The following is a 27,901-nucleotide window of genomic DNA, read 5'->3' as shown; positions in this document are numbered from 1 at the left end:
CAAGTAGCTGGAACTACAGGCGCGTGCTACCACACCCGGCTAATTTTTTTGATTTATTGTAGAGATGAGGTCTTTCCAAGTTGCCCAGGCAGGTTTCGAACCCGCGGGCTCAGTCAATCCACTCACCTCAGCCTCCCAAAGCACGGGATTACAGGCTGACCCGCAGAACCCGGCTAGTACCTAATCTTATGGAAGATTTCCTGGAAGAGGTGGAAGAGGTGACACAATCCCTACAAATAATTGTAGCAATTTATTAAGTGCCTAAGTCCTGAAGGAAAGTTTTGGAGGCTCAGGAAAGATTTTATTCTTATATACTTTATTTGCTGCACTACAATAAATGATAGGACTCGTAGCAATTAGCATTTTTGATGGTTTTGAGATTTTGGTTTATTTAATGTTTGATTGTCCTTAAAAATTGTATCGGCTAGCACCTTAATGCTAAACTAGATATTTTCAGCTCACAGTCACATCTGGGTTTGAAAAAGATTCTTCTCCCTGGGTACCACACTCTTAACCACAACAGACCTTTGCTAAAAGAGCATCTCAACTTTATATGGTTTCAAATATAATTTTATCATCAAGTGAAGCAATCTACATATAATTAGATCTTATTTTTAGATTTTATTTTCTGAAAAGGTTAATTTTAATCAGTCACTTTTGCTTAATTAGAGTGACCAATTTGAAATACTTCATTCAGAGACTCAGCCTTGCTAAAATTACAAAATATTTTCCCCTCAATTAATAGAAAGCTTGAAATTTTAGATCAAGTATCAGCAAGATAGTTTATTAAATTGGTGCTGTAGAGCCGGACTCGGTGGCTCAGCCTGTAATCCTGTGCCTTTGGGAGGCTGAAGTGAGTGGATTGCCTGAGCCCACGGGTTCAAGACCCGCCTGGGCAGGCGAGACCTCATCTCTACAAGAAATCAAAAAATCAGCCGGGCGTGGTAGCGTGCGCCTGTAGTTCCAGCTACTTGGATGGCTGAGGCGGAAGGATCGCCGGAGCCCAGCAGGTCGAGGCTGCGGTGGCCGGGAGCGGCCACTGCACTCCAGTCTGGGTGACAGAGTGAGACTCCAACTCAAAAATAAATAAATAAATAAATTGGTGCTGTGAGTGACACCCTCCTGGAGCTGAAAAAGAGATGCACGTGAACAGAGAGAAGTTAACTACCTCTTAACCCTGTGGGTACCATCTTGTTGCTGTCCAGTGGAGACCATGCCACCTTGTTTTTCTTTTTTAATTTTTTCTGTTTTTCCCACCATCCCTCATCCCCCATGCACATAGTTTTCCAACTGGTAATCAAACATTTTCTTTATTCTGTCACTGATATGCTTCACACAGCCACAGTGGTCGGTTGTTTCCTTTTGAGATTAAGGCAGAATGTTACAATCAGAAGAATGGACATCTGAAAAGAGTTTGCAAAAGAAATAAAAATTAATGTGGAGTTGAGAACCAGAGATTATAGTTTGATATGCTTTGGGGAAATGTGCAAATATGTTGGGATAATTTCCAGATGTCTGTTGTAAAATGCTTCACTTGGAAATAGGTGAAACTGTAGGGAAACATCTTGTTTTTGTCTCTGTTCAAATTAATTCATTGTGATCTGCTATTTTATCCTCCCTGCAGGTCATCTGAATGCTGTTCAGAGTTGTAGCTTCTCTGGGTTTTCTGTATTTGTCAACTTAATCTCCATATCATAAGTAGTTGTATATCAGCTACAGAATGAGCCAGAGGGTTTGGTTTACTGAACCCGAGTGAAGCATGAGTTACATCATGAGTTTTTGCCTCTTTGGAGGGAACCCAGAGAAATCTGAGTAGTCAGAAGCCTAAATATCCAAGAGACTCATGTCCCAGGAGAATAGTTCCTCATCATCCTGTTTTTCAGTTCCCTTATTATTCTAAGACTAAAATGGATTTGAGCCCAGACAGCAAAAAGTGATATGACTAATCCTGAACCAATAAGGCACTGTTAAGTGAAAGGAATGATGAGGGGGGGAAAGCACTGTTTACATAGTTAAGAATTCAGAACAAGTTACTTATATTGTTACTGAAAGTGCTTGATTTAATTAGTAATTTTTAGTTTCATTCTAACAAGAGGCTATAAAACTATTATAATAATGTTAACAGTTCATACCAGGGTTTTTTTTGGTTTTTGTTTTAAGGGCATATCTTGTAAGTCCAAATAAGTCTTGCCTTCTTTGAAGCGGTTGCCTTGAGAGTATTAACACTTAGAGGAGTTCAGTATACACTCAAGACTCCTTTGAGATTTACTTTCAGAGACTGCAACATATTCTACTGAATGAGCTTCATTCACAAGTCTTAGTCTTTTGAAGATATGTGATTTTTTTTTGAAAACGTTAAAACTCGATGGGTGTCGTGTGCTGTATAAGGGTAGATGACCTAGCTGACCATTAATATTTTTGACTTAAAATGAGGTTTAACTAAATAAATTCATTGTTCTTTGCTCATAGTAGAGATGAAATAAAGCAGAAGTAGAAAAGAATCCACCTTCAACAAAGTCTGGTTTAACTGGAGATAAGAAGTTTCAATACAAGAAAATCTGTCATCACAATGAAAAACATGTTTACCATCCAAGCATACTATAATTTTACACTGTTGAATGTTTTCTTCAAATTTTGTAATTGAGATTTCATAAAATTAATTGTAGATATTGCCATCTTTTTCTAATGTTTGGAATAATTTAAATCCCTGAGTCTCAAACTCAGTTATGCATTGCAATCACCCAAGTGGTTCTAATGTATAGCCCAGGTTGGAAATCATGGGTTTAAATAACATTAAAACAATTTGCTCTTGAAGCTACATGGAGCCAATGTACCATTCAAGTTTTCTACTTCTTTTGAATCAGTTTTGATAGTTTCTAATCTTCACAGAAATCATCCATTTCTCTAGATAGTAAAAATACATTTTCATAGATGTTGATACTCTTTACATATATGTAATTCTTGTGTTTATTTCTGTGTATCTTTGTCTTTTAAAAATATTTAATATTCTATCTTCATTAGAAGAGATGCAAAAGCAAAAAGAAAAAAATCTTGACTCTTACATTTTTTTTTCATTCTTCTACTTAATCATCAAGATGGGTTTATCAATTTTTTTCAGTTCTTTCAAAGAACCAACCTGGGTTTATGTATATTTTCTTTTTTATTAGTTTTCTATTTCCTTAATTTCAGTTTTTCTCATTTGATTGGTTTTAGTGTTATTTTTCTAATTTTTAAAAGATGAATACAGCCTTTCCTTTCATCTACATCTTCTTTAATATTGAAGGCATTTGAGGTTTAAACCTTTTCTAATTTTAGTTTTAACTGAGATTTCTATTGAGCTTGTAATTTTGCTATTAATTTTCTATTTGATCCAATGCTTATTAAGACTACATTTTTTAATTTCTAAGGATTTTAATTCAAGGAGCTAGAATTCTTCCTAATCACATTCTTTCCTGTAGAATTTTTCTTATTTTAAATTTGTTAAGATTTCTTTAAAGTCAAATATACGATTGATTTTCATAATGATTCCATGGACATATGAAAAACTAATTGTACAGTTGACCCTTGAATAATGTGAGGGTTGGGGTGCTCATTCCTTACGCAGTCAAAAATCCGTGTATAAATTTTGACTCCTCCAAAACTTAACTACTAGTAGCGTTCTGCTGACTGGAAGCCTTTCTAATAACATAAATAGTCAATTAATACCTATTTTGTATGTTATATACATTATATACCGTATTCTTACAATGAAGTAAGCTAGAGAAAAGAAAACATTATAAGAAAAGCATAAAGAAGAGAAAATATGTTTATTCTTCATTAAGTGTAAATGGATCATCATAAATGTCTTCATCCTCCTCTTCTTATTATTGAGGAGGGAGAAGAGGAGAAGTTGATCTCCCTGTCTCAGAGGTGGCAGAGGTAGAAGAAAATCCTCATATAAGTGGACCTGAGCAGTCCAAACCCATGTTGTTCACAGGTCAACTGTATTCTCTATCTGTAGTATTCAAAGTTCTTCATCTATCTATCTATTAAATCAAGCTAATTGGATGCATTTTAATTTTCTATATTTTTCTATTATATCTGTCTAAATATGTATATTATATATTACTGTGCACCAAATTACCCACATAGTTAGTGGCTTCAAACTGTAAATATTTAGTTTCTCACAGTTTCTGTGGGTCAGAAATTTGGGTGTACCTTAGCTGGGTGAGGTTGGCTCAGGTTTTTCATGGGATGGCAGTAAAACAATTGACTAGGGCTGCTGTCATCAGAAAGGTTGACTAGGACTGGAGGACCCATTACCAAGATGGCTAATTCACAAGGATGTAGGTGTAGCATTTCAGCTCCTCTCTGGCTGTTAGCAGAACAGTCAGCCACATGGGCTTCTCCACAAGACTGCCTAAGTATTCTCATAAACAGTTTCCCCAAAGTGAGTGACCCAAGAGAGAAAGCAGACAGGAAGCTGCAGTGTCTTTTATGACTTAGACTCCAAAGTTGCATATCATAATTTCTGCTTTTTTCTGCTCATTAGTAGCAAGTCACTAAGTCCAGCCCATACACATGGGGAGGCAAATTGGGTTTCAACTTTTAAGGGGAGTGCCAAGGAATTTATGGACATTATTTTAAACCAATAACTCACTCTGAATAATGCACTATGTATTCTTAATTTCTTCTTGCATTTGTGGTAGCAAAAGATATGAAGCGAAACTTGTTCTTTTGTTCATTGACTATACATTTATGAATGGTATGTTTTTCATAAAGCGTCTTTTATTATGGCATAATGTTGCTTTGTGATCCTGTTTAGCTCTTTAATGTTAAATTCCACTTTGTCTAGTATTAATACTTCCATTCTTGCTTTCCCTTTGTTGCATTTTACCTTGTTTTCAACATCCTCTTATCTACCTTTTTATGTGCATTTCTCACAAACAATATATACCTGAGTTTTGTGTTTTACCATAGTCTGATAATCTTGGTATTTTAACGGAAGAGTTTAAGTCATTCATAGTTTGTATAACAGGTATATTTGAAAATTTTTCTTTCTACTTTGCTACTTCACTTTGCTTCACCTTCTTCCTTTTCTTTTTGCTGTTTTGGTAAAGTTTTGTTTTTTATTGTTGTTTCATTTGGAATTTTTACTGTGCTTTTCCATTCACTAGTGATTACCTTCCCATTTCTGACATTTCTAGTAAATAATGTGTGTGTGTGTGTGTGTGTGTGTGTGTGTGTGTGTATTTCTCAAATAGCTATAACGTTATTCTTCCACCATGATCCTCTTTCTCTCAATAAGATAACTGTTTTCACATTTCCCATGTCCCCCATTCAGATAAGATTCGTAGAGCATTTTATTTTTCTCTTCTCACCTCCCCTAGCTGTTGCTCATAAAATATTTTTAGTTCTTAATCATTAGGTTTTCCTTCATAGTGTATTTCTTCTATTTCTATGATTCATGCTTGGTACTTAAGTGCAAGTTCTCAATTAACATATTAATTTATATTTAATTATATATCGCAAGATTCAATGTTAACATCTGTTTTCTTTCCTGTTGGTCTTTTTCTGGTTTAAAGACTTGTTATTTTTACTGTTGTTATAGGAGTATTTTCTTGAGTGTTTTCCTCCATGGGAATGTAGATGCTATCATTTCTGAGTGCAGACTCCTTGAATGCAGGGACCGTGTATTATTTACTTGTATTCCTAGCACTTAGAACTGTGCCTGGTCCATAACAAGCAATCAATACATGTTCACTGTTTTTGTGGTATTATATCACTACAAATTCACACATCTTTCTTCTACCCTGAACATTTATGTTGTTGGTGATATTTGATCCCTTACACATCTGCAAGTATTTTTCTATCACCCTGAGAAGTTAATGTCTTTACTGATATAGAGTCCTTGGTTCATAGTCCCTTTTTCTCTTTATTTATTTTTTATTTTTTTGAGTTGGATTCTCACTCTGTCGCCCAGACTGGAGTGCAGTGGCCGCTCCTGGCCACCGCAGCCTCAACCTGCTGGGCTCCGGCGATTCTTCCACCTCAGTCTTCCAAGTAACCAGAACTACAGGGTGTGCTACCATGCCCGGCTAATTTTTTGATTTATTGTAGAGATGAGGTCTCGCCAAGTTGCCCAGGTGGGTCTTGAACCCGCGGGTTCAGGCAATCCACTCACCTCGGCCTCTCAAAGAGCGGGATTACAGGCTGAGCCACCAAGCCTGACTCCTTTTTCTCTTTAATTTGTAGATTTTGTTCTGCCATCTCCTATCTCCCGTTACTGCAGGCGAGAAGTCTGATGCTAGACTGATAATTTTCCCTTTGTAATTTGTTCTTTCTGTGTGGCCTCTTTTAAGACTTTTACTGGGTAATAGGGCGTCCCCTCCCATCAATTATGCATAGAAGTCATGAGAACTTTTAAACTTCAGACTGAAGTCTCTTCTAAACCATAGAAAATTTCCTCTCATCTGTTTTTTACATCTTTTACATCTGTTCCTTTTTCCTGGTTCTGGAATATTTGTTATTGCCATATTATGTCTCTTGGCTCTGAATTCTAGTCTCTTATTCATCACAATTTCCATCATTTTGTTTTGTGTGAAAGAATTTTCATCTGCTTGCTCTTTTAGGTAAATAAGGTATTTTCTCAACCTTTTTTTTCCTCTTAGTTAACTTTAATCCATTGAGATTTTAAATTTGAATAACATATTAATGCCCCAAATTAGCTTTTTGTTCTTTATGTTATGCTCCTCTTATTGTTATTTAAAAACTAAAAGTTGTGCTCTGTTTCTTCCAACAGTCTTGTTTCATCAGGGGCCACCTACTTTAGCAGATCTAATTGTCTCTCTCTCTCTCTGGTTGCTGGATCCTCTTAAGTACTAACTTATATACATTTTCTATTTTCTGCACGAGCTAGGTTAAGCCTTTCCATTGTTGGAGATACAACAGTTTCTACTCCTGCATCAAGAGTGTGAAAGGAAGTCTCTATGTTTCTAGGTACCACTAAATGCAAGTCTTCCTTGTGCTTTTAGCTTCAGGGATGTAGAGTAAATTTCCCTACACTTTTTCAAGTAGGATACAATATTTCAACCACCCCTCTACCCTCTGCAGCAGGATCACACACATACTCTGAAGCAGAGCTACCCCTTTAACCAAGTGTTCATGGGTCCCCTCAGGCCTAGTCCAAGTTCTCACTCCAGGGACCCTGTTGCTGCCCCTCTAGCTCCCTTCAGACGTAGACATCCCAACATTGTCTTATAGCCTTTGTCACACCTCAGGCTCCTTCAGCTTACTCACCCCAGCCAGCTGAAGGCAGGACAAGAAAGAGTATCAGAGATGCAGAATTCTTACCCTTTTCTTTAAATTTTGATGAGTAATAGCCTATATTTTTGCAACTGGATTACACTATCTAAGCCCAGTGTGAATAAGGTTATATAACTTACTATATAAGAAAATGTAACATATTGGAATCTTAGAATTATAAATAACATGAAGGTCATGATAAAATGAATCTTTTTATGATGCTTTACAGTTTGTATGCAATTTTATACACATACTCTCATTTGAGTTCCAAAATAGCCCTGTGTGATAAGTATGGAAGTTATCACCCCCTTTTACTGATGGAAAAACTATAGCTCATAAAGGTTAAATAACTTGCCCAAGGACACATGGGTAATGAGTAGAACTGGCTCAAGAATTCATCTTCTTATTCTACTATGCCACTGCTTATTTGTTTGTTTGTTTCCAGTTGCCTTCAGAAAGTGTTACACTGCATAAATAATTTCTAAAATTCCTAAATTATATGTTATAACTTGTATTATACTTTTCAACTGTTTCTGTGATTCTGATGTGAATACTTTAAAATATATATAAAACTAGGATGTTGAGTATAAAGTAATAAGATTTTCTTATGTGGTTTGAAATCTAACAAAAGACGAGTTCGAAAAAGATTAATATAACTAGAATATTGTATTATTTACTGAAATTAACTTTTTTTAAAGGAGAACATACATTTTATATATAAGTACTTGATTTTTCTCATTGTAATTTTTTTTTTTTTTTTTTTGAGTTGGAGTCTCACTTTGTCACCCAGACTGGAGTGCAGTGGCCGCTCCCGGCCACCGTAGCCTCCACCTGCTGGGCTCCGGCGATTCTTCCGCCTCAGCCTTCCAAGTAGCTGGAATTACAGGCATGCGCTACCATGCCCAGCTGATTTTTTTATTTATATAGAGATGAGGTCTCGCTGCCCAGGAGGGTCTCGAACCCGCGGTCTCAGGCAATCCACTCACCTCAGCCTCCCAAAGGCATGGGATTGCAGGCTGAGCCACCGAGCCCGGCTTGTAATATATTTTTTAAACATTTTAATTTGTCTTACTATGTAGTAAAGTTATGCAATGCAAGAGAGCAGGGTCCCCAACATTTTTGGCATCAAGGACCAGTTTTGTGGAAGACAGTTTTTCCACAGACTGGGGGTGGGTGGGATGGTTTTGGTGAATTACATTTATTGTGCACTTTATTTATCTTATTATTACATTGTAGTATATAAATTATTATATTACATAATAATATATTACATAATGTATTATGTAATAATGTATATTATTAGATTGTAATATATAATGAAATATATAGCATACCACCTCAGCTCATCAAGCATTAGATTCTCATAATGAGAACGCAACCCAGATCCCTCTTATGCACAGTTCACAATAAAGTTTGCACTCCTATGAGAATCTAATGTCGCTGCTTCTCTGATAGGAGGTAGTGCTAAGGTGGTAATGTGAATGATGAGGAACAGCTATAAATACAGATGAAGCTTCACTTGCTTGCCTGTCACTCACCTCCTGCTGTGTGGCCCGGTTCCTAACAGTCCATGGACCAGTGGTCCATGGCCCAGAGGTTGGAGACCCCTGTAATAAAGAGCTAGCCATTTCCCTAGTAGGCAATACATTGAGAAAATATAACCATGTTATATAAATTTGTTTTGTCCTAGACTTTTGTAGTGTAGAACTAAATTAATTAATTGCTATTATAAAGACTAAACCTTTGTCCTGATTTCAACTCCTTTTTCATGCTAACGCTGTGCTTAGATGTATTATCTCATACTCAGGAGTGATATTAAAAATATTAACAACTAATGTGACCTTGTCAGTGATCATCCAGAATACTCACTGACAATACATACCTGGTGTAGTTGTATCTGTGTGCACTGGCAGTATATCAACCCTACTCACAGTCACGTCACATAGCATCTTACACTTGCCTGGGTACTTTCACATCCATTCTCTCAGGTGATCTGGGGAAGGATATAGTGGCATCCCCTCTTTTGGAAATTGAGGGAATTGCAGCCCTAAAAAACTAAATGTAGGGCCCCTTATAATAAAAGATTTCTGGCTCTTAATTTAGTGTTCCTCCATGGTAGAAGTTTTTCTCTTTTCAGGTGAGAAGGAAGAGATGAGAGTAGCCACTTTTGATAGTACAAATATCAGCTTCTTTTAAAGAATATTCATAGTAGATGGTGGGTAGAATGAGCAACTCTCATCTCTCCTGCCCTCCCCCCCACCCCGACCCCAGAATCTTCCTTTCCCAAGCTAATTTTTCACTTCTGGGTCCCTTGTAGGAAATGCCTACCCTAGAAAAGTGAGACTAGCTCAAGTGAGTGAACGCATTTTTCCTAGAACTTGACTACCTGACTCAGCCGCTTTTCTCCATATTCACAGGACATTATGCCCTAAGTCTTGCTTTAAGAGTATATTCTTTTAACTACTTGTTTTTCCCCTCTCCTCCTTTCACAGAATGGTCTTCCCTCAGAGAACAACCCATATGTTTTTAATGGTGATTTTGTAGATCGAGGAAAAAATTCCATAGAGATCCTAATGATCTTGTTTGTGAGTTTTCTTGTGTTTCCTGAAGACCTGCACTTGAACAGAGGAAACCATGAAGATTTTATGATGAATCTGAGGTAACCTAGGCCTTCAGATTTCCTCTTATGTTTCCCACTCTGGAAAATGCTGTCATGTTTAGTTCCTAACAGAGAAGTGAGAGTAGAGAATGAGGGATGAGGGGAATCTCAAGGAAGACCTCAGTGTGTTTAGATGTATTATCTCGTACTCGGTATGAGTAATCTTCTTCTACTGAGTATCAATTGCTCTGATGCTCCCTTCCTATTTTTTGTTCCAGTTCTGTTCTTCCTTCTCCTTTCTGTTGTGTTCTTTCTCTTGCTCCCATGCCCACCCTTCACAGGCCAATTTGGGTGTTGGGTAGGTGGGTTAGGTCAGATGTGGGGGTATAGTAGACTTAGATGGAATCATTCTGTTGCTACTTTTGGTTTGCCTCAGATGTTGTCTCAAAAAGTGGCGCCATGCTTTTCACTAAAGTTAGTACTTTTTGTGACATGGTCATTGCTTCTGGAATGTTTTTCATAAACATATTTGAGAATAGGTGTGACATAGCTTTTCAACTATTGGATACACTGGAGATTTGAGGGATAAAGAGTGATTAGATGGTTTAAGAATTTTTGCTGAAAAGCACAGTAGATGCCAAATGTTCCCCTTTCCCTCCTTTTTTTCTTCTTCCTCTTCTTTTCTTTTTCTCCCTTTTAATTCTTGTTTTATGAAAAACATAAATCAGTTTGCTCTAAAGCAATAGAATATATGGCATGTCTCATGATTTTGGTCCTGCGATTTTGGGTAGTTTGATCAAAATTGAGCAAATGATTGGTTTTGTATTTTGGGCAGTCTTAGCACCCAGCCTGAGAACAGAGTTTCAATTCGAATTCCCAAGGTATGGAAGCAAATGCTAAGACTGTGAAGGAAAAAAAAATCCCAGAACTATTATCAGAGGCTCATTATATATAATATAGCTCAATACTTGTATTTGAGCATGCTATTTATCCTTTTATTTATTCAGTTAGCCAGTGATATTTATCTAATGCCTATAATGGTTAATGAAAGAAATATGGCCCCTGCCCTCATCGAGTTTAATCTAGCAGGGAAGACTTAGTGTTTCAGAGAAGGCAAGAAAGGTGAGGACTGCAAGGTGTTCATTGGATTTAACATGGACACCTTTCGTGAGTACAGGATAGAATTCATCTCAGAAAATATAATGTTACACTAGGGAAGCCTGGCATGACATGATTTGCATGGAAAACTGGAATGAGTGTGCTATATTCCATCTTCACAGTGTTTGGTATTTAGGATACATACTATTATCTTAATTCAGGGAGAAGTAACTGAAAGACATTTCCATCATTAAATCTCCCTTAGCTACTTTGATTCAGGCATTAAAATTCCTGACACTTTCTATTAAAACCCTCAATACAATTGCATGGCCTATATCAGAGAGAGCATAAGAAATCACCTTGTTATCTTCTAGACCTTTCAGTCTTTTCTTTTTTCCATTCATTTATATAAGATACAGGATATCTGAGAAATCCTATCCAAATGAAAAGCCTTCTCCCACACAGCTTCCCCCAGCTACCACACTTCTCTCAATACTTGCAGCATTTACACAACCTATGCCTACCATATTTCTTAAGTTGTCTTGTAACTGCTTCATGGAAATCTATCTTCTTTCCCAGTAATACTATAAACTCTTTTAGGGTAGAGACAATGTCTTTGATTCATTTTGTTCTTTCATCATGCCTAGCAAAGACTCAGGTAAGTAATAGTTCCAACTGAAGTCTAGTTTCTTTAGTTCTTGGTACTTGTGATAGTGAGATGTCAAAGGCTTCCTTTTTTGCATGACTCATGTAAGGAGGAATTATCAACAATCAACTAAATAGTTTATCATTTTTTTAAAGGTATGGCTTCACAAAAGAAATTTTGCATAAATATAAGGTAAGACACACACACACACACACACACACACACACACATTTTCTTCTTAGCATTCTATTTACTTTTATACAGAGAAGAAGAAGAAGAAGAAGAAGAAGAAGAAGAAGAAGAAGAAGAAAGAGCTGATAAAGACCAGATTTAGGAAAGGGGATGGACCAACTAGTCAGAATCCATGCCAATAAAATAAAAAATGCATGGTAAAGTCCTATATTTTCTTTCTGGACTAAACCATGCTTTTTCATTGTGACTTTTGTGTAACTTTTAGCATAGATACAAATACATTCCATTGTTTTAAAGGTACTGTGATTGGTTTTACTTGGGTATGGTAAAACACACAGACACATAAATGACTATCATGAAGGAAGAAGTTTTTATTCACAGTTCCCTAGAAACAGGAGGCACTGCATGCCACACTGGGGGAACCACTAGAGTCAATCAGAAGGCAGGGGGAGTGAGGGAGAAATACCATGGGTCTTAGTGGGAGGGAACCTGCAAGGCATCTCAGGGTAATCAGGTTTAGGATGGACTAGTTTGAAGAATTTCAGCCTGCTCTGGGGAATAGAGGTTGTTTCTAGTTGTGTGGTTCTTGGTCTTGGGGCAATTAGGGCAGGGGAACAGTGGCCCTGAGTATGAAAGCCCATAAAGGAGGTAGTTAGGGGTATAGGCTCTGATTGGTTGACTTGCATATGAGGGAAGAGTCATTTACTATCTCTAGAAATTAGTTAGCACTGGGTTGGACAGCCTTTTCTCCAGAGTCAGCAGGGTCCCAAGATGTTAAAGTATCAAAAACACAGAAGAGCTGGGCTCGGTGGCTCAGCCTGTAATCCTGTGCTTTGGGAGGCTGAGGTGAGTGGATTGCCTGAGCCTGCGGGTTCGAGACCCGCCTGGGCAGGCGAGACCTCATCTCTACAATAAATCAAAAAAAAATTAGCCGGGCGTGGTAGCACGTGTATGTAGTTCCAGCTACTTGGAAGGCTAAGGTGGAAGGATGGCAGGAGCCCAGCAGGTCGAGGCTGCAGTGGCTGGGAGCGGCCACTGCACTCCAGTCTGGGCGACAGAGTAAGACTCCAACTCAAAACAAACAAACAAACAACAACAACAAAAAAAGCACAAAAGAAAAAGGCATGATTAATAAAGACATACTAGTTGGTTAGTGACTCCCATACATGGTTTACTGAACTTAGGTTCAATAAACTGAACCTATCAGAAAAACAAAACTTACTCAACCACTTACTTACAGCTACATGGAAAAAGAATCTTACAAATCTTGGAAGAACTCTATACATGGCTCCCAATTGGTACGATCATTGATGATGAAGTCCTGGTCATACATGGTGGGATATCAGAGTCCACAGACTTGAATTTACTCCACCGTTTAGAAAGAAACAAAGTAAGAGCTAATGTTGGCATGAATCGTGTCTTGTCTCAGAGATTTATAAGGGACTATGTACTTCTTTTCATTTATTAGTTTAAATTGATTTGTGTTTTAGTGGTGGTTGTAACTCTGAAAAGATTAGTACACATTTTAAGAAAATATGTGATTGCCTGATAAAGAACTAAATGAGTAACTTCTATATATGGAAAATATTTTTTAAAAAATTATATTGAGAGTGTAAAATGAAGAAACAGCATTTCATATGGGTTCTAAAGGTGAGAAAGTCTGATTTTTAAAAATTAAAATCTCAATTAATTCATCTATATTATAAAATACACATAACATAAAATATATCACTGTAACGATACTTGTGTCGAGTACAGCAATAGAAAGTGTATTCATGTTGTTGTACAACCATCACTACCATCCATTTATGGAATTTTTCATCATCCCAAACTGAAACTGTGTCCTCATTAAATGCTAGTTCTTTATTCTCCCCCTCCCTCCACCTCCTGGCACGTACCGTTCTACTTTCTGTCTCTATGAATTTGACTACTCTAGGTACCTTATATAAGTGGAATCACATAGCAATTTATTTCTGAATTGATATGATTTCCCTTATAATATACTTCAAATGGGTCAGGATAATTTTTTTGAAATGTTTTCTTCCTAAATAATAATGTTAAATACAATAGAAGTAGAGCAGGGACTATTGTGAAACCACTGGCAGAAGTGGCTACGTGGTACCTGGTGAAGGCTCCTTGGACGGGCCTTGCAGTATCACTGGAATTGTCTTCCTCCTCTCCCAGAGCCAAGCCCAAGTCCCCAGACTAGAGGCATAGGGTTGCCATGTGGGCATAAGGAACAATGACAGCTGTGGAGCCAGATGATGGTGTATGGTCCTCATGGGAAACCTGAACATTTTCCCCTCAAGACTGATAATCAGCTTCTAACCAATCTGTGCAAATGGGGTCTAGAAATGGAATTTAATCTCATAGAGACAGAAATGTGGCCCCTATTTCATCTTGAGTTTTGGGGCCCTTTATACCTTTATACATATATGAATGATAATATTGTTGCTAACATCTTCTCATCTTTTTAATTTCAGCTTAAATATGACTTCCAGATTAGATCAGATCCCCTTTTATATGCTCTCAAGCCCCTTGTACATATCTTTCATAACAGTCACCAAAATAAACAAGGAAATGTGGTACTGTAATTGTTAACAATGCTTCCTTTTACTCTCAAAATTATCCCAGTTGCAATAAATTTTAAGGCCACCCTAAATTTAAGATATCTTTTTCATGATATCAGCAAATAGTCAAGCCAATAAAATGTTTTGATCAAGATGAGATAGTCAGTATTAACATAATGAGTGGATACAATTCTAGCCAAGAACCAGGGAACATGATGTTTTTGTCAGTCAAATATTGGCAAGCACACACATGAATGCCATATTCCACCACCATCCTTCCTGTGACTACAGTGCTAATCAGGCATAACAGCCACTACCAGTCAACCAGATTGAAAACTTCTGTTTTCCTGAGGCTAGCCTGAATAGCCAGCCCTAGCTGGGGCTTTCTGAGATATTGGGAAGCTATCTCTGGAATGTCCCTTACTAGTCTATGGAGTCCTAAGTTGAGAACCACCTTAACATAGTTAAGACTGAGGCTCTGACATTAGACATAGCTAGGTTTGCATCCTGTCTCTGCCAATTCCCGAATGGGTGACTGGGCAAAGCACTAAAGTTTTCTTATCCTTAGTTTCCATACCTATAAATTGAAGATAAAAATACCTACCATATTGAATTGTTGGGAGGATTAAATATGATTGCCTAGATGAAGAAAATGGCATATAGCACTCTTCTCCAGCTGTCTTCTTTTTTCTGATACTTGGAACTGAGGTTTGATTTTCAGTCACCAAGACAGACACTCAGGAGAAGTTTGTCAGCCAGGAATTTTCCCAGGATACCTCAAATTTCACTCCCTTCAGGGATCACATTTCTGTCTGCTCATAAAACTGGTTTTAATGATAGAAATTTGACTTGTATATTGTTTGTGTCTTCTACCTTTCCTAGAGTGAGGTTGAACTGGCAACACATACAAGGGGGAACCCCCCAACCAGAATTTATTTATAAAAATTGTGGCCAGGTACAGTGGCTCAAACCAATCTCAGGACTTTGGGAGGCCGAGGCGAGAGGATTGCCTGATCTCAGGGGTTCGAGACCAGCCTGGGCAACTTGGTGAGACCTCGTCTCTACAATAAATAAAAAAATAAGCCGGGCATGGTAGCACATGCCTGTAGTTCCAGCTACTTGGAAGGCTGAGACAGAAGGATCACCTGAGCCCAGCAGGTCGAGGCTGCGGAGGCTGTGAGTGCGCCACTGCACTCCACCCTGGATGACAGGGGGAGACTCCAACTTAAAATAAATAAATAAAATAAAATAAAATAAAATAAATAAATATAGTATTTATTCTTACTTATTTAAACTTCAGTCGCCTTCAAGGTACTATCTGTTTGATACAATACACCTATTGAGACACTTTTTCCACTGTTCAAAACAGTTTTTGAACTCATCAATTTGGATGCCTTTTAGTGCTTCTGCTGGTTTTTGTTTCACCTCTTTCGTAACAGCAAAATGTTTCCCTTTGGGGACTTTTTCATCTGGGGAAACAAAAAAAAGTTGCTTGGGGTGAGATCGGGTGAATAGGGAGGATGGGGTATGGGGATCATGACGTTTTTAGTAAAAAACTGCTGAACACAGCGTGGTGTGGGCAGGTTGTTTGTGTAAATCACCCATCATGAAATGGGCAAATGTGTTGAAAGAATCTCTTTAAAAAATTCACTGAAGCTGAACACAGCCTCTCACAACAATGCTAGCTGCTACACTGATGCCAATGGGCTCCTAGAACGCTTATCTAGCATGGAGAGCCTGTACTACAAGGGCCCCGCCCTCCAAAAATAATTCTGGGTTTTTTGGGGACCCCCCTCGTACTTGTTGCATTAAATATAAATGAACTGTACTGAAAGTGGTAGGTTCAAGCCTTTGGAACTCTATCAGGCGAGACACAAAAGTAGATTTTCAAGTCCAATTTTATAACCCCCACTTTCCCATTCCATAGGACCCTTCAACCCTCCACAGTAGGAGTGACCATACTTCCTGGTTTACACCTGTCATTGTTAATAGAAGAGGCAGAGAGTTGGGGGAACCTGATGACAACCTCCATTCTAGGTTCATTAAAGGCATTTTGTAAGGTGGGCAGGTTGTGGGGGGAGTCAATGCAGAGGGACAGAGAAGGAAGAGTCTACAATACGAAGACTCTAGTTTAGTGTTTTTCAAACTCCCCAACAGCATGTGGGAAAAGATGACCAGTAGGACCCCCAGGAGAAAATGATGGTATAGTGCCCTAACTGGAGCTGGGCTAAGTGGCCTTGAAAACTTCAGAGCCACTCCTAATTAAGAGATCAAGTATCTTTGCCAAATGAGCTTATCAGAAGTGAGTTTTGTGGACTCAAGTCCAGCAGGTCCTCCCAGAATATTCTGCTCAGCCTACGACCTGGATATATTTGCTGGTGGGAGATAGGGAAGGTAGGCGATAAACTAGTAGTAGGCTGGGAACTGGCTAGTAATAGATGAGATTGAATTTCCACTCCGCTCAGTGAGACAAGACCTCAGAATAAGATTAAATTTTATTTTTGAAAAATAAAGGTAAGATTTCGTATAGTATTGTCCATCATTGAACTATAACCACCAATGTAACAGAAGTATTATTCAAGATTGTTTTGATAAAGGTATGATGCTACAAAGAAGCAAGTACAAAATTAGTCTCAGGTTGTGTAAGGGAATGCAGAAGGGATTACAGTAGTCGAAGTGCTATCAGAAAGACATTTCATTTTCCAAAGAATTATAGCAGTTTCGTTACTAGGATTAGAGAACATAATCAATTGCTGGCAGGGTAAGGTTGAGAACTACACTGTATTTCGGTTGAAGGCCTTCCAAACTTTTCAACCTATATCATCTTTGAGAACTTTCCTGGATGCTGGTGGACTTTTTCTCATTTATTTTAGAAAGCATAGCAAAATGAAAAGCAGTCACCCTCTTAAGAAGTATTTATGAACTTCTCAAGACCCCATGTATAGACAAAGGCTCAGAGGGAGTCTAGTTTTCCCTACGCTTAGCAACTTCCATTTGCTGTGCTGATGCCCCAAGGTGTCTAATGCCTACAGCTGTGCCTCTGGGAGCCCCTAGAAGCTTTAATGAGAATCTTTCCCTGTAGGGCAATGTCTCTAGTCAGAAAAATGTACAAACAATTTAATGAGGTCATTTTATAGACATCGGTGGATTAATGAGATATAGGAGGTGGGTGAGATGAAAAAGGTAACCGTGTGTTTTTCCTTGGGTTGAGGAGCAACATTATAGACAGAATCCTAAGTGGTACTGAAGTCTTTGCATGCAACACAATAAACAGAGGGTTTGGCTAAAGAATGAATGTGTTTTATAGATGAGATCTGTGCTGATACCACCAATGAAAGATAGTGGAGAGTACGCCACTGACTTGAAGCAAAACAAAGTAGGTGAAACTGTTACTGCGCCTGGGAGAATCAAACCAAATGAATCCCCTTCTGAAGATTTATCAGTGTGTGAATGGAAACAGGTAGGTAATCAACATGTTTGGAGTGGCAGTGAAGACAACCTATATAATGTTGTCCCTTACAAGATACAGATAAAAGGTGACTTTACCTTTATAGGTAGACCATATCATTCTCTCTTAATTCATCACTATAGTTTTAACAGCTTTATCGAGGTATAATTTACATACCATGTGACTCACCCATTTAAAGTTTATAGTTCAATGGTTTTTAGTATGTTCTCAGTATTGTGCAACTATCACCACAATCTGATTTGAGAACCTTTTCATCATCCAAAAAAGAAACCCCTTGCATGTTAGCTGTCACTCCCCATTTTCTTTCATCAGCATCGTCAGTGCTGTCAGCACCCCCACAACACCACGGCCTTAAGCAAACACTAATCTACTTTCTGTCTCTATAGATTTGCCTATTCTGAACATATTATAGAAGTGGACATACAATATGTGATCTTTTGTGACTGGCTCCTTTCACTCAGCACAATGTTCTTGAGGTCCATCCATGTTGCAGCATGTATCAGTGCTTCATATCTATTTATTGCTGAACAATATTCCATGGTATGGATAAACACATTGTATTTATTCATTCATAAATGAATGGACATTTGGGTTGTTTCCACTTTTTGGCTATTACGAATAATGCTGCTATGAACATTCACATATAAGTTTCTGTGTGCATATGTTTTTAGTTCTCTTAAGTGTATACCTAGGAGTGGAATTGCTGAGTTATAAGGTACCTCTAAATAAAGTTTAACATTTTGAGAAAGTTCCAAATAGTTTTCCCAAGGGGCTACAACATTTTACATTTCCGCCAACAACGTGTGAAGGTTTCAGTTTCTCTACATCCTAACACTTATCGTCTATCCTTTTGATTATAGTCATTTTCTCGTTGTGGTTTTGATTTGCATTTTCCCTAATGACTAATGATATTGAGCATTTTTTCATGTGCTTATTGGATATTTGTAAATATTATTTGGAGGAATATCTATTCAGATCCTTTTGTCCATTTAAAAAATTGAGTTATTTTTATTTTTATTATTGCATTGTAAGAGTTTTTAATGCATTCTAAATACAACTCCCTTACCAGTTATATTATTTGCAAATATTCTTTCCCAGTCTATGGATTATCTTCTCCCCTTTCTTGATGGTGTCCTTTGCAGAACCAGAATTTTTAATTTTGATGAATCCCAGTCAAAATTATGTGTTCTTCTCTTTGGTTGCTCATATTTGTGGTGTTATATCTAAGCCACTGGTTAATCCAAGTCATGAAGATTTGTTACTTTGTTTTCTAAAAGTTTTATAGGTTTAGATATCATATTTATGTGTTTGATCCATTTTGAGTTAATTTTTTATGTGTGGTGGGAAGTGGGATTTCAAATTCATTCTATTTCATGTGGGTATTCAGTTATTCCAGCACCATTTCTTAGTCTTTCCTATTTTTAAGCTTTCTTGGCACCCTTACCAAAAACAAAAAACAAAAACAATTGACCATAAAAAAGGGTTTATTTCTAGATTCTTAATTCTGTTCCACAATCTATATGTTCATCCTTTTTATCAGTATTGTACAATTCTGATTACTGTAACTTTGTAGGAAGTTTGAAATTGGAAAGTGTGAGTTCTTCAACTTTGTTACTCTTTTTCAAGATTGTTTTGGCTATTCTGGGTCCCTTGAATTTCCATATGAATTTTAAGATCAGTTTCAATTTCTATCAAAAAGCAGTTGGGATATTAGTAAGGATTGCCTTGAATCTGTAGATCAATTTCGGCACTATGGCTATCTTAACAATATTATATCTTCAATTTTGTAAACATGGAATGTCCCTTTATTTAGATCTTTAATTTCAGCAGTGTTTTGTATTTTTCAATGTACGTGTCTTGCACTTGTTTTGTTAAATTTATTCCTAAGTGTTTTCTGATGCTATTGTAAATATAATTGTTTTCTTAATTACATTTTGGATTGTTCACTGCTAGTATTGGAACTACAACTGACTTTTGTATAATGACCTCGTGTTATGAACTTTGATAAACTTATTAATTCAATTGGTTTTGGTGGATTCCTTGAGATTTTCCATATACAAAATCATGCTATCTATAAATACAGATAATTTTACTTATCCCTTTCCAGTCTATCTGCCTTTTCTTTTTCTTTTTGCTTAATTGCCTTGTTTAGAACCTCCAGCATAGTGTTTAATAAAGATGATGAGAGTAGACATCCTTATCTTGTTCATGATATTGGGGGAAAGCATTCAGTTTTTCATCAAGTATGGTATTAGCTGTGTATTTGTAGCAGCTTTTTATCAGATTGAGGAAGTTTCCTTCTGTTTTTAGTTTGTTGGGTGTTTTATTATGAAAGATTGCTAGATTTTGTCAAATTCTTTTTCTGTGCATATTTTTCTGTGCATGTTTTTTCCTTTATTCTCTTTTTATGGTGTATTCCATTGATTGATTTCAGATGTTAAGATAACCTTACAAGTGGGATAAATCCAACTTGGTCATGGTACATAATTCACTTGATATGTTGTTGGATTCCATGGACTATTTTTTGAGGATATTTGCATCTATTTTAATAAGTCTTACTGGTCTGTCGTTTTCTTGTGATATCTTTGTCTGGTTTTGGTATTACAATACAAATGGTCTCAAAAGATGAATTGGGAAGTATTATCTCCTTTTCTATGTTTTGGAAGAGTTTGTGAAGGAGTGATATATATATTTTTTTGAGTTGGAGTCTCACTCTGTCGCCCAGACTAGAGTGCAGTGGCCGCTTCCGGCCACCGCAGCCTCGACCTGCTGGGCTCCGGCGATCCTTCCCCCTCAGCCTTCCCAGTAGCCGGAATTACAGGCATGTGCTACCACGCCCGGCTGATTTTTTTATTTATTGTAGAGATGAGGTCTCACTGCCCAGGCGGGTCTCAAACCCGCGGACTCAGGCAATCCACTCACCTCAGCCTCCCAAAGGCGTGGTATTACAGGTTGAGCCACCGAGCCCGGCTGTGAAGGAGCGATATTAATTATTCTTCAGACATTTGGTAGACTTCACCAGTGAAGCCATCTGGGCCTGGGCCTTTCTTTGTATGACGTTTTAAAATTTCTAATTCATTTTTTTCATGCTATAGTTGTATATATACTCTTTATTTCTTCTTGAGTAGTTTGTGTCTTGATAGTCGTGTCTGTCTTGGAATTTGTCCATTTCATCTAGTTTATCTAATGTATTGGCCTAAAGTTGTTTGTAGTATTTCTTTATAATTTTTTTATCATATAAGTTTGGTAGTAATATTCCCTCTTTCATTCTGGATATTAGTAATTTGAGTCTTCTCTCTTTTTTCTTGGCCAGTCTCACTAAGGTTTTTCAATTTTATTGATCTTTTCAAAGAACCAACTTTTGGTCTTATTGATTTTTCTCTATTGTTGCCTAGTCTCTATTTAATTTATTTCTGTTCTGATCTTTATTATTTTTTTCCTTCTGCTTGTTTAAGGTTTAGTTTTCTCTTCCTGTTTGAGTTTCCTAAGGTAGAGGTAGTATCATTGATTTGAGATCTTTTTATTTTTTTAATAAAGATATAAATTTCCATTGAAGTACTGCTTTATCTCCATTCCATAAGTTTTGCTATATTGTGCTTTTGTTTTCATTCATGTTAACGTATTTTCTAGATACCCCTGTGATTTCTTTTTAACTTATCTGCTATTTAGGAGTGCATTTAATTTCTACATATCTGTGAGTTTTCCATATTTCTTTCTCTTATTGATTTCTAATTTAATTTGATTGTGGTCAGAGAACACATGCTTTGCATGATTTAAATTCTTTTAAAACTTTTTCTTCTTTTTTTGTAAATCCTTTTAAAACTTATTGAGGCTTTTTTTGTGGTCTAGCATATGGTCTATCCTGGAGAATGTTCCATGTGCACTTTAGAAGACTATATATTTCACTCTTGTTGGGTGGAGTGTTTTATATATGTCTCTTTGAAGATATTTATAATAGTTGCTTTGAAATCTTTGTCTGCTAAGTCAACATCTAATGCCTTCAAATGCAGTTTTTATTGCCTGCTTTTGTTTTCCTGGTGCATGAGTCATGCTTTTTTCTTTGCATGTCTTATAATTTTTTTGTTGAAGACTGGATATTTTAGATAATACATTGTAGTATTATCTATAGTCTAGATAGTTAATCCCATGCCCCTCTGGGGCTTGTTGTCATTATTTGCTTATTTGTTTATTTGTTTAGTGACTTGTTTGGACTAATTTAGTGAAATCTAGCCCCTTCAGTGTATCGCCTCCAATGTTGCTCCTCACAGGGTGCTGCCTTGGGCATGCAAACAGTTTCCCTGACCACCTGGGATGGTGTGACTTTAGTTGGGCTCTCTTTGCCTATTTCTTTCCCTGATCTCTCCTTTAAGTTTCTGGCCTATCAGCCTCTGTTTGTATCAGACCTGGCTATTGGTCTTTCCTAATTGCTAGCAGACTGTGCTATTGTTTCTAACAATGGCCTGGCTAACAATTTGCTCTGCAGTCTGATCCAATTAAAGTTGGATCCCCTTTGCATGGGGCAGGGTGTTGACCATGTTTGAGGCTTACTCTGGCCCCCAAGAGTCTCTTCTCATCTCTTTCACTGGTTCCCTTAAACTTCTAGCTGGTCTACTGTTACTACTAGTATCATAGAACTACCCCACTTCTTCTATTAATTAATGCTTACTTCCGAGATCTCCATTGCTTTCAACAGTGCCCTTAGGTATGAACTTCCCTGTGCTAGGTGCCAAATAAAGCCAGTTCTCTTAGGAAGAATGGCAGAGTTCTCTGTTCTTGACCTGCCTCTCCCCTTGGGACAAACCTCTGTGCCATTGCACTGGAGCTTGGAGCAGAAAAAGCCTCAATACGTTTTAAAAGGATTTACAAAAAAAAGGAGAAAAAGTTTTAACATTTTGTAACTTGTTTTTTTTTTTTTAACAAAATTCTCCTGGAGTGACAACCCTGTTCTGCAAGTAGGGTGGTAGCCAGGAATGATAGACCCTAGTTTTCTTGGCATGGCACCTCTTCCTTATGAATGGGCAAGGGTGGGAGCAATTGGGGTCCAGTATCTACAGCCTGCTGTTCCTGGGGTAGAACTTCCACCCAATGGGTGGGGGAAGTGAGCCCCAGTTCTCTCTATTGTGCTTGCCTGGAATCTAGCTTCTGTAACACAGAGGGGAAGGAATGAGGGATGCCCATCAACTTGCCTCTTCTGGGACAAAACCATAGCCCTCTTCTGTGGGCTGAGGGAAGAGGAAGTCCTGTCTTCTTAGATGTACCCACTTGGAATAGAGCCTCCTTCACACTATTAGTGAAGGAGATTAGAGTAGATCATGGCTCAAGTGCCACAGACTCTGTTGATACCAAAATGTAGTCAATTTTCTTTTTGTTTTTTTAAAAAATTAATAGACTTTATTTTTTAGAGTAGTTTTAGGTTCACAGCAAAATTGAGTGAGAAGTATAGGATTCCCATGTACAGCTTCCTCTCCTTCCTCTACCATCAACATCCCACATGAGAGAGGTATGTTTATTACAACCAATGATCCAACACTGACACATCATTATCTTCTAAAGCCCATAGTTTATATGGATTTTGACAAATGTGTAATGACAGGTATTCACCATCACAGTATTATACAGAATAATTTCCCTACTCTAAAAGTCCTCTGTGCTCAGCCTATTTACCCCTCTTTCTTTTTCCCTGAATTCCTTGCAACCACTAATCTTTATACTGTCTGCATAGTTTTGCCTTTTCTAGAATGTCATATAGTTGAAATAATAAATTATGTAACTTTTTCAGATTTTTCACTTAGTAGTAAGCTTTTAAGTTCCCCATGTCTTTTCATGACTTAATAGCTAATTTCTTTTTAGTGCTGAATAATATTGTTGTATGGATGTGCCACATATGTTTATCTATTCACCTATTGAAGGACACATTGTTTGCTTCCAAGTTTTGGCAATTGTAAATGAAGTTGCTATAAACATTCCTGTTCAGGTTTTTGAATGGACATAAAAATTTTTGACTCATTTGGATAAATACTGAAGAGTCTGATTGCTGGATTGTATAGTAAGAATATAATAAGTTGTGTAAAAAAAAATTTTCACACTGTCTTCCAAAGTGGCTGTACCATTTGTATATTCATCAATAGTGGATGAGAGTTACTGATTTTTTGGTTTTGGGGTTTTTTTTGTTTTTTTTACAAAATATAGTAGATTATTTTACATAAATGTTTTTCCATTTGCTATATGCCATTAGGACAATTTCCTGAGATGTCAACTTATTTATTTATTTATGTCAGAGTCTCACTCTGTCACCCAAGCTGGAGTGCAGTGACACGTTCACAGCCACTACAGCTTCGACCTACTGGGCTCAGGTGATCCTTCTGCCTCAGCCTTCCAAGTATCTGGGACTATAGGTGCACGCCACTGCACCCATCTAATTTTTTTATTTATTTTAAAGACGAGATCTCTCCGTATTGCCCAGGTTGGTCTCAAACCCCTGGGCTCAGGCAATCCTCCAGCCTCCTCCTTCCAAAGTGCTGAGATTTCAGGCATGAGCCACCATTCCTAGCTGTTTTTGTTTTTAATTAAAATAATTTTAACAAGTTAAATGATTGTTTCCCTGGGAAGAGAGCCTACTGAGATCCTAACACTGTCATTTCTGTCATGTTTCTATTCTGACAATTTTAATAATGATTTATATAAACACAGATGTAAAGGCAATAAGATATGTACTCATCTTTGTGGCCACATGCATATCCTAGAGTTGCCTCTCTGGAGCCACTTGCACTTCTGGCATGTAGTAAGGTCTATAAATATTCTCTCATTTATTCATTCATTCAACAAGAATGTATTGAACACTCTTGGACACTCTTGCTCATTTATCTTGGTGAAATTTGGCATTTTTCTAAATTTTCAGTCTTATATTTTGACTACTTTCTTGTCAGTTCTTACCCCATATTGCAGAGACAAGTTCTTAAGAAACGACAAGTATGTATGTTTTCTCATTGAGTCCTTAAACCAACATGATGACATAATTAGTATTTTTATTTCACAAAACTGGACACTGAAAGTCACATAAGTTGAATAATTTGCTGAATGATGAGTCTGAATTTGAATTCAAATTGGTTGGACACTAAACTTTTCACTTTTGACTGCTGGGTTGTACCATTTCTCTCTCTGTAGGAATAAATGTTACAGAACACTGCTTTCAACTTTTCAGACAGAAATTTTATGACCTCTTAGAAAGGTCTTTTGTAGACTATTCTTCAGATTTCTCATTCTGAAAGAGTTAAAATAAAATTATAGTACTGGAAATAGACTAACACACAATGATAAAAGTGTTCTTCCTTTGGATTTAATCATATCCAAATAAGTAACTTTCTTGTTCAGAGATAAATACACATACATGCATTTGCATGCACATGTGTGCTCACAAGTGCACAAAGACACACACCCACATGATGTTGGCTAATATCTGTAAGTAGGAAAAATAATTAAATGGGTTACCAAGCAGTGTTTAAGTTTTCACTTCCCTCAGATAATTGTTAAAGAAGCCTTCGTTTCTTGATTGCGTATCCTCATACTGTGATTGCTGAAAATGTTGGCTAAAACTAGGGGCGGGGGAGGGAGAGGGAAGTGGAGGAAGAGAGAGGGAGTAAGGAATGGAATTCATCACTGGCTTGTGCATCTAAAATATTTAAAAGTTAAGTAAGTATAAGAGACATCTCATAGCAAGAAGAAAAGGATTCCTCCTTAAATTTTAACATCCAAATTCCAGACTGAACAAAGATTATGGTGTATAAAACGGATAATACGAAAGAAATTGGAGTTACACAAAAAGAAAAGTGTGACCTCTGGAAGCCTAGATGAGATAGAGCCTTAAGAAGTGGGAGGGAAGGGACTGGGGGGGTCATTATTCTGCAGTGGAACCTCCCCCAACAATATAGATGTGGCATCTCACAGACTCCACACATGTGCCTGGAGCTGATGTAGGGTGAAATGGACCAGAATCTCATTTCCAATGTTTTAATAATTTTAATTGTACCACTAATTTTTTCCCTCAGTTCCTGATATATAGTAGACACACATACATAAGTTAGCTAGAGTTGAAATTTTCAGATTAAAATAGCTCATTTATTTCTTAATAGCTATGAGCTATGTTTATTTTGTCTTGTAGTCATGGAAATTCATAATTCTTGGCAGAATGCCATAGTTTAAATTTTACCTTATGTTCACTGAGATGTGGGGATATATTTACTCAGAGTTAAGTCATTGTACAAAGATGAATATGATACTCTTCCTTTAAGACAGACTTACAAGGAGAGAGAGGCCAGAGAGGTTTCAAAAATAATTTTAATTATTTATAGCCTGAGTGAATCCCTTCTCTTTATTCATTCATTTAACAGGTATTTATTGAGCACTGACTACATGCCAGACACTGCCCTAGGCTTTTGGGAAATGTCAATGACCAAATAAAGATTTGTTCCCTCACAGAGCTTATATTTTAGGGAGAGGCATTAGATGATAAACAATATAATAATAAGTAAATGATATGATATATTAAGTGATAAGTTCTATGGAAACATAAAAGTCAGAGCAGGTTGAGGGGGGAATAAGAAAACTGGACTTGGGGCAGAATTGCAATTTTAAATAAAGTAGCCTCATTGAGAAGGCTCCCAAAAAAGAAATGACTTGTCCAGTGGCTAATCAGGGAGTAGTGATAGACCAGGATTTGATTCCAAGGTTGGATCGAATGTCCATGCTCTTTTTCTGAAGGGTTAGATGACTCAAGGGTGATAAGAGGTCTCACTAAGGACGTGACCTATTTTACTCACTCCACACCCAATGAAGTAAAAGTTGTTCAGGTAATCAGGAGGAAGGCATTCAAAGAAATCAAGAAATCTAGCCACCTGGCTGGAAGCATAGCTTTCAAATGACATGATCAAAAACTGGAAGGAGAACGTATAACTAAAGGAAAATACAAAAGAATTGTGAATCTATACTATTAATGTCTTAGAAGGGAAGCATTTCAGAGATACCTTTCAGAGCTATTGACTCTCCCCCAAAGTACACTTTTGGAGACTGGATTACTCAGCGCTGCAGACAAGCACAATCTACTTCTTGAAGGACTTATTTTAGATTGAGGAGATTTAAAAGTCTGAAACACAAATATATTTCTGTTGAACAGTTCATATAAAAGCTATGGTTCAGTAAAACTTATCCATTTTTTGGTTTGAAATTTTACAGGAAAGAATGTTGTAAATAATCTTTCATGTAATTATCACCCAAAGGCTCCTACATTTCAGAGGACAGGGTGTTGTTGAGATGAAAGAGATAGTGTCTACTGAGGAATTTGTTTCACCAATACAGGGGCCTTTATGTTATTTGTTTATGAGTTCTAGAATTAAATTTATGTTACCACCACAATCTTGGTAAAACTAGTAAAGTGAATAATTTCTAGAAAGAAAAAAGAAATGCAGAACTCATGGAATGGATTCTGAAGGAGAAGCTTATTTCTTAAAAATCTGTTACCCCTTATGACTTGGAATCAAAGAAAAATTCAAGCTAGATATATCTTCTTCATTTTATTGATACCAACTAAGGCCCAAATACATCAGGTGACTTGCTCAAAGTGACATAAGTAGTTACTTGAAGAGCTAACTTCTTGGTCAGTGCTTAATCTAGTTCAACAGAGTCCCATCGTATATACATTTAACTTATGTACATTTCAATTATTGCAAACAGCAAAAAAGAAAAATGCTGTAAAATGTTATTTTCATAAATATTCTTTATCATATATAGTGACCATCATCATATAGATAAAATATTCATATATCCATACCATTGTGTAAGGTTACATACATAAAATCATGCATAGTCAACAATGAACCAATAAAAATAACACAAATTTTAAAAGGCAGTATGATAACTATTTACATAGTACCCACATTATATTAGGTGTTAGAAGTAATCTAGAGATGAGTTAAAGTACAGATACTCTCCAACTTACAGTGGGTTTATCCGGATTTAATTCCATCATAAATCAAGAAGCTTATTGAATG

General features: G+C 37.0%; 1 protein-coding gene across 1 annotated transcript in view; it reads left to right on the top strand.

Moving 5' to 3' along the window:
• PPEF1 (protein phosphatase with EF-hand domain 1) overlaps positions 1 to 27,901 on the top strand; it is a 107,689-nt gene that overhangs the window by 49,151 nt on the left and 30,637 nt on the right. Inside the window, exons 7-10 of the mRNA XM_008065471.2 lie at positions 9,777 to 9,943; positions 11,783 to 11,819; positions 13,060 to 13,209; positions 17,697 to 17,849. Coding sequence (XP_008063662.2) covers positions 9,777 to 9,943; positions 11,783 to 11,819; positions 13,060 to 13,209; positions 17,697 to 17,849 — 507 coding nt within the window. The remainder of the gene's footprint in view (positions 1 to 9,776; positions 9,944 to 11,782; positions 11,820 to 13,059; positions 13,210 to 17,696; positions 17,850 to 27,901) is intronic.

The sequence above is a fragment of the Carlito syrichta genome, unplaced genomic scaffold (assembly GCF_000164805.1).
Source record: "Carlito syrichta isolate Samal-C Ts95f unplaced genomic scaffold, Tarsius_syrichta-2.0.1 Scaffold308488, whole genome shotgun sequence".
NCBI classification, from domain to species: Eukaryota; Metazoa; Chordata; class Mammalia; order Primates; family Tarsiidae; genus Carlito; species Carlito syrichta.
Note: the sequence above shows the minus strand (reverse complement) of the source record. Positions and strands in the feature narration are given on the sequence as shown.